This window comes from Cinclus cinclus, chromosome 1 (assembly GCF_963662255.1).
Source record: "Cinclus cinclus chromosome 1, bCinCin1.1, whole genome shotgun sequence".
Classification (NCBI taxonomy): Eukaryota; Metazoa; Chordata; class Aves; order Passeriformes; family Cinclidae; genus Cinclus; species Cinclus cinclus.
In genome coordinates, this window is record NC_085046.1 from 110,460,667 (window position 1) to 110,478,244 (window position 17,578).

Below are 17,578 nucleotides of genomic sequence, written 5' to 3' on the forward strand. Positions count from 1 at the left end.
AATATATTTATGAGCTTCCTTTGATTGGCTTGGAACCAATACCTTATTTTGTACTACAAGCTACTTACTGTGCTTATATAAATAATAAACAGCTTCTTATTCAGTGTACAAGATTTCCAACCAATGAATGTAAAAAAACTAGACACTTTTAGTAAAAAGGTGAAAAATAACCAGCAACCTGTAACTAACATCAAAGGAATAAGCCTTGTTCAGGATAAAATTTACACCATCTTAGCTCATTTATCCAAAATACTGCTTATAATGGAACTTGAAAGACTGAGAGCGACTTCATGAAGACTTATGAAACATGCTCTACAAACTGTAAAAGAACAACCAGAATGCAGTTAAGTGGAGAAAGAAGCAAGGATAATAAGGAGAGAAGGAAGAATAACCTACAAGGTCAGGCTAATACTCCACTTAAGCAACAACTTGGTATTTTTGTCTTGAATAGCAGACATTTTGTCCTCTTTTTCTCTTATACAACCCAACACGCATTTGTCATTAGATTAAGGATCTTTGAGTGTACACTGCTGTCTGTTGCATTTAGATCCTGACACCTGTTATATTTAGATTCATGACATCTTTTGGTGCATGAATTTATCTAATTTCCCTTTGAACCCTGCTGATCTGCTTACCCTAGAACCTCTTCTGGCACCAAACTCCAGAAGTTCCCAAACTATTGCGTAAAGAATGACTTCTAGCATATGTCTCAAACTAACTTCTGTGATCATCAAGCACAATCCCTCAGTTCTAGCACTGCAGGATTTGGTGAGTAACAGTTTTGCATTCACCTGATCCACTACCTATAAAATAACTGGATTCAGAGACAATTACTCAAAAGTTAGTTCCAAACCCCCCAACTTGCTTTTCTTTTCCTCTTAAAAACCCCCCAACTCTAAAACATACCACGCTAGTGTTGCTGGCTGGCAAAAACTGAATAAAACCTCATAAAGAGATCATTCACTGTCAGCTCCAAAAGAGCAGGGCAAAAGTTCTGCACTTAGTCTGCCCTCACATTCTTGTTTTAAACATACAAATGTTTTGATCTAAATAGAGTAGTCATATAAAAGATTAATATAAAATTAAGAGAGGAAAGGTCAAACACAAAATACAGTTCACTTACATTTTCTCTCTCAGCAATGTATTGAAGAGCAAGTCCCAAAACTTCTGCTGCAGCTGCATAAACTTCTTTATACTTTAGTAAGCCCATATTGCTGGTCAAAGCTTGGAAATACCTAGCACAAAAGACAGACCTGCTGTAAGCCACTTCTCCAGCACACAAATTTCAACTGAAGCAAAAAATTAATCTGAGCTGCCTAGAGTAATAGCGACTGCTTTCAGAAGAGCTGAATACAGCACAACATGCATTTTCCACTTGCAATGTCTCAAATCTCTGCTCTAGCAGTTCCTGACTATGAATTTCCAAAAACCCACAACCCTGTGGCCCACTGTAAAAAAAGCGTACAACCTTCTAGATACCTTCCAAAATACATGTGCTCTAGAAAAGTATTAGATCTTACAGATGATAGCAAAGAGATGATGGGACAAAGGATTCCAAAGAACAAGCTCCCATACTTCCTGTTGACAAATTACACTTGCTCTCTTTGGTTGGAGATTTTTTCGAGATCATTCACTAAAAACTGCATTTCTCACCTGACACGATCTATTTCACACTTTGGGTCAAAGGGTGGCAAATTGTTAGCAAGAACAATTCCCAGCAGCTGAATTCCCACTGAATTATCCTTTGTATCAGGGTCTCCACCAGAAAACTTTTCAAATATTAAACTGTTGGATTAAAGCACAAAAGCAATGATACACATGAAAACCCCAAAATAGACGCACTGTAAATCACTCACTGTCTTTGTATCCAGGGATGTACACACACACATACAACCCATCAAAGTGACATTGTCAGAAAGCAGTAGATATTTAGCTTCAATAAGTCTTTGCAAAGAAATCCACATCAAAACAACAGAAAAAAGACTGTAAGCCCACACAAATGCTTGACATGTTCACAAGCATGGCAGATAGCAGAAATCTTAATAAGAGTGCACCAATATACAAAATAATGTTCAAAACTTCAGATAAAAAATGTCACTGCAGAGATTACTCCTGCTACTGCTGCTGTTCCTATAACCCTTTACATGTTTTCCCATCTCACTCTATGTCCTTGTTGTTTTTCAAATTAATTTAAGATCTTTGGAGAGTTTGGTTCTGAAGTTTAACTGTTCACTGTAGGGACAAAAAGTTTACTATTGCAGCTGAATTTACCTTCCTGTATCCCTTGATACACTTCACTTATATTTTTGAAATACTGATGAAAGAAAGCAATTGTTCAAATGTTTACCTGTAAGGTATGGAGAGACAGCTCTTCCAACACTCTATAACTGTCTTTATGATTTCCAGATTGTGTCTGAACACAGCTCTTTTTGGGTGAAATGCATTTTTCATCAAGAATTCAAGCAATCTGTTAGCCAAAATCTCATCCTTAATATTCCCCTACAAAAACCAGGATCAAAAATAAATATAGTGACTCCAAAAAAACTTATATTGTTTCATGAAAGCTAGTAAGTAAACAAGTTGTTTGAAAATCATATGTAAAATAATTGTAAAATGCAAAAGTGGATTGATGTACAAAATTATTTAAGAGCATAAAAACAAACTCAGTCATTGTTTATGAAACAGTCACAATAACAATAAAAATTAATTTTGTATTTCCTTACTTTGGGAGTGGCTACACTTGTCCAGGAGAGGACTGTAACTACTATTTCCACTACCATGTAATGAATCCCTTCACCTCCATTATTTCCAGAAACAACAAGTTGCAGCAATGGACCAATCCAGTGTTTCGCATAAGGCCGGAATACCTACAAAGAATCAATGATAAAGTACAAATTACCCAACTGTTTAGCAACCTGTTGTTCAATAAACATTACTGGAAAGTCTTCTAAACCAACCTCTTTAGCACTTTGCTCAAGCCCTGAGGGAACAACCATAGCAATTTTAAAATACAAAGCACCCATAACTACGTTTCTCACTTTTGCTTAGAAACATCTAACCACAGAAAGTGAATTATTTCACTAGAGCACAGACAGTACGGCTCTCACCTAGAAAACCTGTCTGCAAAGGATTTAAAAGAGCATGCCACTCATCTCCCCCTCCATTTCAGACAGCTTTATTAAGGAAGTAGCATTAAATGGATATAAAGGTTCTTGAATTAATTCTGAAATCCAGCATTTTTTGATTTGGAATATTCCAGACAGAACCATTATACTTCAAAATCATTGTATGAAGTAGGTTGAGAATGTTTTACCCAAGAATGAGAGTTAGAAAACATTGCTTCTCAAGCAAACCCACGTTATGCTATCTCAGTGTCTTTCTGCAACAAGAACATCATTTAGCTCAAAGTTTCTCTACAAGACTCAGCTGTGTCCACCAATAAAACACTGTATTTGCCCTTTGAAAATGGAATTAATACATGTGGCTTCCAGAAGACATATTGTGGATACCCTCTACTCACAGAAGTAGAATATGGGAGAAAAAGTATTAATAGTGCAAGTATTTTGAATGCATTATCTGAAATTTTGGGCCATAAATGCACTCCGTTTAATCACAGCAAACTACTCAATTTGAATGCCCCAAAGGTCTCAGTTGATGAAATATTCTACCTCGCAAGAGTTACAAATTTGATATTATGAATAAAAATTACTCACATCCTCAGTATTAACAATAAGTTTTGCTACGAAGAGGCGAATATTTAATGGTACTGATGGGTTTCCTAATTTGCCATGAAGAAATTTCATCCAAAGAGGAAGATCTGGAACTATCCCCTGAAATTTAGAAGAGATGAGCAAATATCAAATCACTTCTTGCACTCAACAAGCTTACTAAGCCAAAAAGCCCCAAGCTCAAACAGCACAGGTTTCACTATAATAGAGCCAAGAAAATTAATACATGAAGGGATTCAGTCATGACTCTCTTTTCTTGGTAGCATTAATAGAAAAATGACAACTTTTTAGTTAATACTGGCCTCCTCCACTTTGGGTGTGATCTGGTTCCTCTGCATATGTTTAATCAGAGTGGTCATAGAAGCCATACATTCATGTTGGTTGAATTCATCCATTTCCAGTTCCATCTCATCATTTAAAACTTTGTATTCTGTGGGCTCCTGAAAAAAACCCCAAGCATTACTATGGTTAGTAACAAAAATGTATTGTCTTTTAAATCCCAATCATGCCATGAGTCATTTTGATCTTATCTGTGCTCAGATTTGACGACACACTCAGTGTGTGCAACTGGGAATACATCAAATGTGAGGTTCAAACAGATACCTCCCAAATGTATGCACTTTTTGAAACAGATGCCAACTGTATGTTACTCTGACTTTACTACCTGCCACGACAGGTGTGGCAAATGCTGAAAGCAAGAGGAGTTAAGCTGAACCTCAAAGAAATTACTTCATAGCTCAAAGATTATATTAACACCTCTATTTTTATGGATATTTTTCTACATCTTTCTGTTTCACACTGACCAGCATCTGCAGCAGTTCTCTTTTGCCAGACAGAATAAATCACAAAAGCGAACTGTTTAATTAGAAATTACAACATTACTAGGTGAACTAGAAGTATCCTTTCTATCCTGCTTAACTTCCCTGCAGCTAAAACATCTCCTTGCTGCAAAACATGGAAACAGTTTATCTTTACCAATGTTACAATTATCTTTACAGATTGTGTCTTCAGTGTCCATGATATTTTTAAAGGCTTTCTGTTTCATAGCAGGTATCTATTCTGTGAGCATTACTGCTGGTGAGACATCTTTTGACTGTAGAAGGAACACAACTTCAAGCCTTTGCTGAAGGAACAGCATTTAATATCTCCCAAGAGCAACAGTTAAATACAAGGCGCAACAACAGAAAAAACAAAAATAATTGTCTGATCATTTATTCTATCTATTTGATACAACCCATTCTGTCACAGACCAAAAGAGGGAAATGAGGAAACCAGATGTCCAACAGCAAAACATAACCATCAGAGGATGTGCCAGAGTACAGTCACAAGCCATCTTTTGACAACTCAGGCTGGACTTCACTCACACTACTCAGCTTTACAAACGCAATAGGGCATTACCTTTTTTCAACTGTAGACAGTGGAGAGAGGAAAAAAGAAAAGTGACAGAAAACAGCTCAAGTCCCTTCCCTCATCTTCTGGAGGAAACCATTCTCAGTCAGGTAGAACAAATACAGAAGAGCAGAAATTTCTCTTTCTCAAGCCAAATAAATGTACGCAATTCCTCAAAAGCGTAAAAATTTTCTTTCTCACAGCATGTAAGTCACTGAATTACCTTTCTCCTGAAACGAGTGCTGCTAGCTGTAACATCTTGGGAGCTATAAGAAAAACCTTGGACTCCAGTAGAAAAATCAAACTGACTCATTTCCTCACTCAAACTGCTATCCATCATGTATGATGAAGAAGCTAAATACTTGGGTTCATCTAGACAGGAAAGAAGAACAGCCCATTAATCAAGGCAATTACAAGAAACAAGCCTTTACTGCCCACTAAAATTTGAGGGTAGCTGGGATTGACTGTTAGATGAAATACACAGAACACTTTTATTTGTATCTGCTACTGTACAAGCCAGTGAATAACACATCAAGAAACACTGTATGACAAGTAAGAAAGCATTTTTTTCATCACTATAAATGACTTTCATACCCTGGCTGCTATTCCCTGCATCCCTGGCCTCCTTCCTAATAGCAATGTACCGTTTCTTCCTTTCCAGAGGCACCTAAAGAGCAAGAAATAAAGTTATAATTACTTAATTTGAAAAAAAAAAATCAATTAATTTTTCAAAATTTACATATTATTTACACTTAATAATAGAGATCCCAAAAATTATTAAAACAATTTGACAAGAATGGAAATCTCGTGTTGTATATTATTAATGAATAACAACAATTGAATTTTTTATTCCTACAGCTGTTCACAATCAAAGTAAGTACACTAAAAAGTATGTTAAAAGTTACGTGCATTATAGGTCTGTTCTAAATGGCAGGTCTGGATTTCTCTCAGCAAAATGTATTTTAAATCATTAGAGGAATATTCCATTTTTGTATCTGCTACTCCATTTTTTTGTATCCTCTTTCTCCATATGTGAGAATTAACTAGGTCTTCAGTAGCTACACTGTTGAAGTCAGACCCTTTTTTTACTTAGAAACACTAAAGGTCAGAAATTTCACTCACCTCAATTTCAACAGGAAATGTATACTGACGCTTCAGGTCTATCAAATTTTCAAAAATCAGCAAGTTCTGCAAACCAAAGCATGTTTAGAAATAGCAAAATTATAATGCTGTGCACACTAGCAGTTGTTCTGAATGTATTTTATTTCTTCTTTTAAAAAATTCAATGTACAACATCAAAAGTGTGTAGTTTTCTACATCAATACCCAGAAAAAAAAATTTGCTACTTAACTACTGAAGAATTCACAGCACAGAATGTGCTCTGTAAAAAGGTCTTTCTTGTTCCAGTATATTCCAAGCACTGGAGAAGTTAAACAACAGGGGCTTTTTCCTCCTATTTTAGAAAATTGATTGGCAAAACAGCATCACTACTTCATCCATTCCCAAACAGCTGGTAAAACTTTCATCAGCTACCACTCCTATTGCCTCACCGGGTAGTTTGTTAGTATAATTGCACATCATTCAGGTTTCATTCTTTGATTCACTGCCATCAGCTAAAACCACTTTGTGTCTCATGCTCTGGAAGCCTTCTAAGACCAACAAAAGCTTCTCACCTTTTCTGGTTTTTCTGAAAAAAGAAAGCCTTGATAAAATTTACTTTCAGTGAAGACACAACTGATGACAGCGACAGCACAGTTATATGCTGCACAGTGATACTGTCTCCTCTTCTCCAGCAGCTGACTCTCTCCTGCCATGTTTTCTGTAAATGCATCATAGCATGACCTTAAATACAAATAGGCAAGAAAACACCATCAGAAGTCTTTTATTAAGCATTACAAGAAAGGCTGCTATCAGAGACCAGTGACTCAACAGAATTTCAAGGAAGCAGTATCCAATTAAACCAACTCAGACTTGTTTAAGTATCCTGCAGGTAAATGGAAGCAAAATGGAAGCATTCAGCAATGACAAAGAAAACTTCCAAGGATTTACACAGGAGTCCTTAATGTCAGAAATGTGATGACAGGTAATGTTCAGATAAGATGAATATTTGTTTTGATGCATACATAAATTTCTCTCACGGTCCTTTGCCAAAAAATTATGAATGGACATGCATGCTAAGGTATTTTATGGATTAGCTGAAGAAAATAGTTCAGATGGGATTTTTAAAGGTCTTTGGCACAAAGCAAGTAATAGATCTGCAAATGATAGCCAAGTAATTCTTTGAAGTCCTCACAGGACATAGTATCATAAAACAAAAATCAAAACAAACAGAAATTCAGGCATCTTATTTTTTACTCTTAATATTAAACAAACTAAACTATATTAATTAAAATCTGTATTCAGTATTTCTCTTTTGTTCCCCTTTGCACTGATAATCAAGCTAATTACTCCTACTGGGTGTGCTGCTGAATCATGAAATGTAAATCAAAATCCAACCCATCTTCTCATCCATCATATAAACACCAATTTTGCAACACAGAGCCATACTCCACATAGAAGTATGAGAATACTGAAACTGAAGTTGTGAAAACACAAATTAAAGGCCAAGAATCATACTGAAAAGGTAAAATAAAATGTACAAGCTTAAGAAATTTTAAAACAAGTACAATAGCAGGAGGCAAAGGTTATCCTAACACAGGACTGTAGTTTACGCTACAGATAATTCTTTCAATGCAAACTCAATATAGTGTATTACATTTAAAATCAACAGCTATGTACGAGATTATATTATATTATATTTGAACAAATCCATCTTTTGCTTCACATGGCCTACTTTAAAAAGCATATGTGGTCAAAACCTAATCAGAAATATAAAGTAAATAAAATAAACAATGGTCCTACTTTATTAGTGTCTTGGTAAGTTCATTTCCTTCTACACTCACAGAGCCACGGTAAGCTTGGTTAATTTTAGAGTCCTTGGAGTAAACTTCTTCTTTTGAAAGACGCACAAACATCACCTCTAGCAGCTTGTAATACCCCATTTTCTTGGTGACTTGTGTATCAAAAGTATATTCATGGGACTAAAAACAAATAAACAGAATCTCAGAAGGAAATTTCCTGACTCTTGTCCTTTCTAAATAGTTCCACAGTTACTTTAAATTTCTTAAGACAGCCTTCAGCTTACCTCCACCTTCTAAAACAGAGGAAAGAGCTGATAATAATAAAAGACTGACAGATTCTAAGTTCCTCTGTAGTACAGTTATTAAACTGTGTTGACCTGTGCTTGTCTGGTGAGCTCTCTTAACTACAATTGGCCTAAATCATTATAAGGACATTAGAGGAAAATAAGCAGAGTACTGAGTGACAACTCAGCCTCATGACACATGTAAACAAGAGACACACCTGTCATCATCCTTGGTGTCATTCATGAGTTTCTTTATGCACCTCATTTTGGTGCCAACATTTACAGCAACAGGAACATGGTATGGGTGACTCTACATAGATCTTAGTTTTAGCATTTTGTTTCAATAACGATTACTAAACTTCAGTGACTTCAGCATATTGCTTGTCCAGCCTCTGAATATCTGTACCAGCAAAACCATGGGACTGAAGAACTAGAGCAAGAACAGAGATCTCCACTGGCAGCAACATCATTGCATGCAATTATACTCTTGAATTGGAAGACAGGCTGTAAATAGAGAAAGGAAAATCTGCGCTTCTAATCCCTTGCTGAAGAACCTTTGCAATTATTACAGGTGCATTTCTATCGCTATAAGTAATGTACTTCTAGTACCTAATTTCAGAGCTTTCATTCCAGCTTCAGTTTTTATACACAGTAAATAAGCAAACATGCACTAAATCCAAAGAAACGGTGTGTTGGGGAATAAAGAAAAGCTTATCAGTAATATTCAAATTATATAACTGGCACATGCCCCTGCTCCATGATACACAAAACTAGAAATCAATCTGTTTCTATCAGTGTTTCAATTCAAAGTTAAGCAAAATGTACATAGCAACATCAACATTTCCTTAGACCTTCCCTAACCCTAGAAAAAATGTAACTCATACCTTTGTAAACCTGGAATTAAGCGTATCCATAGCCTCCACTATAATCTTGCCAAAGAATACTCTCAGTGCATCCAAGCTGCAGTGCCACAAGAGAGTGAGGAGGGACCGATCCACAAATGCTTGGCGAGCAGTATTTGAAAGAAGTTCTTCACTTCGGAACATTTTGTGAACAGTGTCCAACAGTATCACTTGTTTGTCAGTAGTGCTCCTAAACAAGATGGAAATATCAAGATGAAAACTCTTTTGCCAGACTTCACTTACGTCTCACATCCTTAGATATTTAAATTTTTTATCGACTGCATTCATGCTCTCTTGGGTTATCCTACCACAAGACATGCAAGATCAGGTTGAACTACGAAGTATTACGCAGCTCCCAAAAAAATCCCACATCAGCTTCTTAGTCTGCTGCAAGAGACAGCAAACTTGTTTGTGTATCTTTAATAATTTAATCCTAAAGCAAGCACTAACCTTTTCAGTTCCTTTTTACTGAAAAACCTAAAAAATATTATCTGGTACACGTGAAGGATGTAGGCAAACCACAGGAAAAAGAGAGCTGTGGCTATCAAGCTTTCCACTACTACATGATCTGCTATTCTGAATAATTTTATTAAAGCTAAAATTTCAAAAATGGGATTTGGGCATAAGGTAAATGACTTTGTCCAGGAAATTACATGCTCCACAATGGACTACTCAACAGCCCATCAAAAATTGGAATGTTGGGTTTTGGAAGAGATACTGAATACCTCTTCTGTGGACAGAACATGTTTAAGTCTAGAATTTACCACCCTGAAACTATTCAATTAAATAAGTGGATTGTTTTATTTTCAAAGGAGTTTAACAAATTAATTCACTATCAATTTAAGTACTATCAACTTAAGTGATCATGTGGTTAGACAGGGATAGCAAATATATAACAAACAAATACTACTGTCAACTGGATTCCCTCAGAACAAGCTTATTTACAGAGGTCTTTCCAAATCTGCACAGGCACTGGAAGTATAATCTGGAAGTGGATGTCACTTGTTCACATTTGGGAAATATTTTGAAAAAGTGAAGACAAAAGCAAAATCTGAATTAAAACTATTACATAAAAGTTTACAGTGTAAATCATCACTATTATAAGGACAATAAAATGCAAGCAGCACATTTGCTTCAGCAAAAATTCAACATGAACAAGCACAAAATCCAGTGGACTAAACCCACCTTCTGGAAATTCTTTTGAAGCTGGCTTGAAATAAGTCCTCCATTAAATGTCTGTTGTCCCTGCAGAGGATTTCTGTCATCAGTTGCAACAACATTGGACTGTGAGACAACTCTAATGCATCTAAAAACTGAAGAAGCAGCAACATGTAACATGAAAAGCCACACTGGATCAAATCACTTCGATCTAGAGATGCAATTATTTTTTAATACTGATCAGAAGCAGATGCACAAAAGTGTGTACTTATTTCATGTGCTTCTGTAGATTCAATTTCTGGATAAAGACATAACCCAGAATCCTGAAAGGTGATCGCCACATGTGAACCAAGAATCTCCCTTTAATTCCAGATCCTGTGAAACACTGTTTCCAGACACAGTTCACTTTGGCTTCTAATTAGGTATTTGTTAAAAATACTGACCTTCTTAGTGCAGTCTACATAGTTATTGTGCTTCAAGGTTCCTTTGGGAAATTCATCAGACCTCATGGGAAAACTGAAAGCTACAAGTTGATCCAGAGCATTCTTAAGGTCATTAAGCTTTTCTCCTGTCAAATTAGTGAAGAATGGAAGAATTATCACTGCTTGGCCCTGAATAAAAAAAAAAAACAAACATAAAAAAGATACAGTTTCACACTAAAAAATAAGTTATTCCCTAACTATGAAGCAAGCTAAATAAGACCACAAAACAGCAGCAGTGGCTGTTCTTACTGAATCAGTGGCTCAGTGTACTAATAAAAATGTGTTATGTAGCTGCTCTTCTTTCCAGCTGCCGGATCAGAAAACAGCTTTTAACTCTCATGTCACTGCTGAGTGAGAGCTAAAGCTAATTACTATCTCATGGCTGACATGGATATGAATAATATTTCATTGTTCTTTTAAGCAAGCATTCATTCTCATGCAAGTCACTGATTTAACGCATCACACTGGAGCTAAAGCAAAATCCCAAACTTTATTTATTTTGAATGCACAGGAAAGTACAAAACTCTGTCTAATTAAAGGCACATTGACTGAGAAGCTACTACACAAAACCTTCTTAAATACCATATTTTTACTAATCTAGTCCAGTGTCTTTTATAACTCCCGCTTTCAGTCTGCAGTACTTTATCTCCCTCTCCTGACCAAGCTGCATATAGCAGCTACTCCACCAGTATTGGTCTCATACTTGCAGACAATGGACATTAAAATCATGACAAATGTTCATAACTGGACCTGTAGGAAATGCTATTCCTTGCTAAAAGTCTGATTAGATGTCGTTTCTCAAATGAACACTTGGGAATTCAAGACAACTTGTAACTGATCCTGATTTCTTTCCCTAACAATTACATTCCTTTCTTCTGAGCAAGGGAAGAAAAAGAGCACCTTAAACCAAAGCATAGCATCTGTGATAGTGCCTTCTGTCTGAAGAACAAAAAAGGATGATTTACAAACTTTAGGGTGTTGAACAGAAGAATAAAGACCCAGAAGTCTGTGATAAAAATTAACACAAAGAACAGCTAATTCCATGAATAACTAACATTCTCATCTGGGGACGGTAGGGAAGCTGTTGAAGTGGGCATTTACCTTAAGATTTAAGCCTAAATTCTGATCAGTGAGTAGACTGGTATAGGTGTTAAAAACAGCTGTAAATGCTTCATGATTGGTATTGAAAGAAACTGAAGAGTCTACCTGGAAAGACAGAAGAAATAAAAAACTTCCCATGTTAAAGAGATCTGTATTAAAGAACAGCAAAAAGCCCTTAAGCTGTAGAATTATTTATTTCCAAAAATACACTGAATTAACAGAAAGCACATACAGAGTGATTTTGGTTTTAAAGTAAGTATTATAAAAGCTCCTACACAGTACAAATAATGTTGGGTATTTTACAATTTAAAAAAGATATTAATCTCTTTCTGAAAGCCAAACTTCCTACTGGTCATTTCAGTGCCAGCTAATACAGCAATATGCATTATATGTCCTAACACATACCTTTAAAACAAATCATGTTTAAAACAATTAAAAACCAAAAATTATGCTCAACAGTTGATCTTTGAATATATTTGTGTACAACTACTTTTTACAAGTTCCTACAAAAATCCCAAAAGGATAAGTAGATAATTATGTTTTCAAAACAGAGAAAAAAAAACCAGAACAAAATCTCAACATCACAGAAATTAAGTGTTTAAAGTAAAGATAACTCTGCAGTTTGTTAATATGGGTAGAACTCCTACACTGGGACTTTCTGGATGCTAAACTGACAAAGAATGTTACCAGAGGCTACTCAGAGTTCACTCTCTGCACTTGTACTGGTTCTCCAAAAGGAAAACAGGCAACTAAAATATGAGAACAATTTAAAAAAAAAAAGGTGGTGTGGGTAAACAAGATCAATATCTAGTAATTTCCACCTGCTCCAATTTCCTTCATAGTTTGCTAATAAAAACACCCAGATTCTAACACTGCCCAACTTTTTCCTTCTTCTCTTTTTTCTCCCCAAACATAAAACATTTGACATGAACAGCATTTCTTGAAAACACGATGCAACCCCTACAGAACTAGAAACGTTATCTGAATTTTATAAAGCAGTGCATACCTGCAGAACTTTTGCCAGCAGGGTCAAGACTGCCATTTTGCTCTCAGCAGACGAACCTTTGGCCCACCAGCCATCCAGTTTCTCCCAGTTTCTTAGTACAGCTGTCACCAGTTTTGCTCCTTGCTGCTTGCGCACAGCACGGTCCCTAAAGCTCTGATCTAACATGCCATTCAAGATGCTCCCAACCTGGAAGGAAAAGCAACAGGTAAGATTCTTGCATCCCAAATGAAAGGATGATAGAATCTCTTTAGTGGCATGGGCAGTCATAAAAAAAGAAGCATCACAAAGCAATGGTAGATTTAAATCTCAAAAGGATGCAGAAGAAAGGTGTCTGCAGGAAACTAAAAACACACCCTCTCAAAAAGAACCCCCCACAGCTCTCCAGTATACTCCTGTTTCAGAGTACAATGCAGCAATTAGTTCTGTTGCCTTTGTGTATATATGGAGAAATAAATGATAATCCAGAATAAAGATCAATACTTGGTAATTTTAGTTAGTGTGAAGTTGAAAAATAGCACACATGCTAACATATTCACATCCATTTTGAAGAGAAAAATAAATCTTGCACAGCAGGAATGAACTAAGTGTGCTTGAAATCTCTTTTCTTCAAACATGAACACTCACTATCATCTATCAGATACACTTGAAAGAATTAATGCATTGCCCCACGCTTGGCACAGGGAACACTGGAAAATCATCACCAGAAACAGCCTATTAAAGCATACACATTGCTCTACAGTCTAATTAAACAATTTTTGTTATCACCAAAAATGATGCTGCAAGTCCTTTAAACTACTACTTGGATGCAGCGCTCTAAGCATAACATTTTGGATTATAAAAGAGCTGATTATTTTTAAAGGATGATTCTACTTTGTTGAGCATCTTTTTATTCAAAAGGAAAAGCAGAGTTTCGATCTTTTTGACCCCTCTGTTTGTCAGAAGCCCTGAAGGAAGACTTCTCAGTTCTAAGTTTCCTTCATGGCACTGAGTTCTCTAAGTGCTGTAGACAAACAGGAAGAAGTCTGTTGAGCCAAACAAGCAGTGCTGAGACTGAGTACATGACAAAGTATTTATTTCAGCTCAGGAGGGCTGTGCATGTGTTCATCTCTCTTTTTAATACTCTGATCTAGCTCTACCCTATTCCTGTGGACTAAATGCCCATTAGTACTTGGGAGTTTGTTTTTCAGTTTCATTTTATCCAAAACAAATCCAAGTCACATGCTCTGGGACCATTCTGCAGTGAAAAGCAAAGCACTGTAAATGGGTCCCTCCTTTGAAATGACAGTTTCAGGATATAGGTAAGCACTTTCCACTCAATTTGATCTGAGATCAGAGTAATGTCAGGGTGCCAGAGATCATGACAGTAGCACCAGTTGGTCAAGACAAAACAAACCCCAAAACTCAAACCAAAAAAACTATCAATGCACTGCTGTCTGAAATGCAACCCAATGCACTTTTTCCCCTGCTACACACTCCACCTCTAAAAGCAATAATACAATTGTTACTTCTAATATTCCCTTTTGACTTTGTCCTTCTAAAGAGTAAGTCCAATACCATTTGAGGATTGCTGACAGATGATTCCATAAGACGGACTATGATCACATCCAGGTTTTTCAGTAGCTGTTGATTGATGGTTTCTGAGAACAGGCTGTAGAAATACTGTCCATGAGAGAAATTGATCAGGTGGTTCTGTGATGCTCCTGACAGTGGCACAGATAACACTACTGTGTTCAACAGCAGACTTACTAGCTCCTCACACTGAAAATCAAGGTATAGAGACAAGAGTCATTTCACTTAGAAATTTCTTAGAAAAGCACGCAATTTTTTTTTCCAAGATCCCATCCCAAACTTCTTTACTTTGTTTATTTTAAGGATTGTAACTAGAGAACCACATCCTACCTGCTCATCAATAGCAAAGGCCAGCTGCAGAAGACTATCAGCTAATTGCTTATTGCTGATGTCTAAGGAAGGAAGAGAGATCCTTTCACCAGGTGCAATACCTTTATATACAACTGAAAGAAGCTTGGAGCCAACTGAGAAACGAGATCGTTCATCCTATGGAAACCAGCAAAGAAGTGACAATCAATACAAGCTGAAAAAAGGCTTCCAATCCATCTGTATAGTTAATTAAAAAACTTGAACTCCAGATAATTTCTTTAAAAAGCAATGCAAACATACCATGATGAGACACCTTTCTAACTCAGGGACAAGACCTTAAATGAGACTACCCTATTGTGTACAAAATTCAGAACAAACTAAAAGTAACTTGAAAATGTTCCAAATATTCTGGTCCTCCACAACCTTTTCAGCTTTACTTGACTACAGAAGTAAAATAAAAAGCTAAGTCAGGATGGCTGGGACACAAATGCAGCTCATCTGTTTATCAATATACTGCAACCACAGGTCTAGATTTTGTTAATACAGAGAATGGACAGCACATAGAAATTAAATATTTTGTTACTTGTTAGCTTTGCTTAGCCTTGTTACATACAGCCTCACTCACAAATTCTCAGCCTTTGTAACTGTTGTATAACCTGTTCCTTCAATTGCCCAAAGCAGGGATTTACTACAATCAGAAACTTAGCAGAAGGAATTTGAGTAATGTAGTCTACATCCTCACACTTCAGAGGTCTCTATCCTGTTTTCCTGCAACTCAGACCCACTATATTGCTTCTGATCAGTCAGGAAACATTCCTTTTCTAATTTCCCTCATCACTTTGAATGGTCTCCACATAAGAGCAGTTAAAAATTGCCTCCTTTATAAGATAGTTAATCCTGATTTTTTGAGCTTTTAGTCTTGCAGAACTCACTGAAAGGAAGTTAGAGAATCTACAATCTGATTTCCAGTGTCTAGAGCCAAACAGAGAAAGACTAGCACAATTAGAAAGGTTGGTCAAGCCTCAGTATTGTGCGACTCAGATTTGTAGAATAACCATAGAATATTTTTTATGCCATTCAACACTATTCTTCACTGTTGATCTCATTTTAAACAGCTTCATCTGATCTGTTCTCTGTTTTCATCCTGGTGTTTTACACAGGAAAAGCTCTTTACAGTGTAAAATGTTCACTATTATTTTTTGTATTAACAATTACCTGATCATGAAGAACAGAATGAAGCAGGCCAGATTTTTGGAGTTGCCTGCAGGCAGAAAGGACAGCACTAAACCTAACTTGATCCAAACGTGCCTCTGAATTAAACAGATCAACAGAACAAAGGTCCTCAAGGCTAGAGAGGAAAGAGAAGCAATAATGTTACATTAGTGCATCCATAGACAACATGATTTAGTTTCTGTTACTCATGGTGAATGTTTGTTCTGAACACATGCTTACCAAAAAGCCCCTACTTACCTCTCTGGTGTGATTCTTTTTCTTATGCACAGTTTCAAAGACTCCTGATAGGGAGTTTTCATCAGAGCTTTCATGAGTCTTACGGAGATATCTGGGAGGTTTTTCATGACTTGCACATCAGCTGTATTAAAGCCTATGTGTGATGGATCACACACAGTCATCACCACAAGCTCTATAAAGCTTGTATTTAGCAGTTCCTTCTCAAGCACCTAGAAAGAAAAAAAAAATAAACATAAAAACTTGGAAAATTCATTCAGATTTCTGTATTTAATTCTTCATAACTTATCATTAATCCTAACTCAAATGAAACCAAACATGAAATCACCTATTTTCACTGATTTTCTCTACTGAAATGTCTGACTTCCAATCATTTATGCTAATGCACAGAAATTAGGTATCTATAAACAAACATAGGATATATGCTATCCCACCAAAATGCAAGTTAGATCTCTTAAACCATATAGGCCTGTTTCAGTCTTGACTATACACCTGTAAATCCTGATGTACATCTCTGTACACACTATCAGAGATTTGCTGATGAGACAATCACAGTCTCAGAACTAAACCTGGCAGTGTAAATTTCCGACGACACTCATAAGTATTATACTTTATATAGTTAAATATGGCTTATGTTACATCAAATAGAGGGACCAAGAGAGAGACAATTAAGAGAAAGGCAAACAGAGAAACCTGAATATCTATACTGAATTAAAGAAAAGCAGACTGTATCAATTCTTTCTACCTTTTAAGCAGCCACCCCCTCCACACATTTAATGCCATCAGGAATCATACAGGGAACATTCACTGCAAGTACTCCATGTACAGAGCACATATTTAAGTACACATAAATTTTGTTTATTTTATCCACTAAAGATTTCAGAGCCTACCTTCCAGAAATCCTGCTGGCACATTTCCAGGATGACAGTGACAAACTCCATGATCCGGACTATAATGGTACACTTGCTGTAGTTGTACATGTCCCTTTCCTGAGGGCTGAAAATGCTGCCCTTGGAACTGCAATCAAAGCACTGCTCTGCTGCGTGGATATCATGCAAAGCAATAGTGTCAAGGAAGAACTGCACAGCTTCCAAGAACACGGAACTTTTATTTACACCTAGAAGGAATTACACTAAGCTGAAATCACAGAATGATTGGAAGATACCTTCAAGATCATAGAGTCCAACCCATGCCCTAACACTTCAACTAGACTATGGCACCGAGTGCCACATCCAGTCTTTTTTAAACACATTCAGGGATGGTGACTATACCACCTTCCCAGG

The 17,578-nt window shown here is 36.5% G+C and overlaps 1 protein-coding gene across 1 annotated transcript in view; it reads right to left on the reverse strand.

Moving 5' to 3' along the window:
• PRKDC (protein kinase, DNA-activated, catalytic subunit) overlaps positions 1-17,578 on the reverse strand; it is an 82,820-nt gene that overhangs the window by 36,649 nt on the left and 28,593 nt on the right. Inside the window, exons 32-52 of the mRNA XM_062501556.1 lie at positions 17,186-17,412; positions 16,299-16,507; positions 16,044-16,176; positions 14,850-15,005; positions 14,505-14,708; positions 12,951-13,136; positions 11,945-12,049; positions 10,805-10,972; positions 10,389-10,516; positions 9,186-9,393; positions 8,019-8,197; positions 6,791-6,959; positions 6,240-6,305; positions 5,712-5,784; positions 5,341-5,489; positions 4,031-4,168; positions 3,714-3,830; positions 2,724-2,867; positions 2,348-2,499; positions 1,654-1,785; positions 1,124-1,235 (exon numbers count right to left, since the gene is read on the reverse strand). Of these exons, the coding sequence (XP_062357540.1) occupies positions 1,124-1,235; positions 1,654-1,785; positions 2,348-2,499; positions 2,724-2,867; positions 3,714-3,830; positions 4,031-4,168; positions 5,341-5,489; positions 5,712-5,784; positions 6,240-6,305; positions 6,791-6,959; positions 8,019-8,197; positions 9,186-9,393; positions 10,389-10,516; positions 10,805-10,972; positions 11,945-12,049; positions 12,951-13,136; positions 14,505-14,708; positions 14,850-15,005; positions 16,044-16,176; positions 16,299-16,507; positions 17,186-17,412 (3,155 nt within the window). The remainder of the gene's footprint in view (positions 1-1,123; positions 1,236-1,653; positions 1,786-2,347; positions 2,500-2,723; positions 2,868-3,713; positions 3,831-4,030; positions 4,169-5,340; positions 5,490-5,711; positions 5,785-6,239; positions 6,306-6,790; positions 6,960-8,018; positions 8,198-9,185; positions 9,394-10,388; positions 10,517-10,804; positions 10,973-11,944; positions 12,050-12,950; positions 13,137-14,504; positions 14,709-14,849; positions 15,006-16,043; positions 16,177-16,298; positions 16,508-17,185; positions 17,413-17,578) is intronic.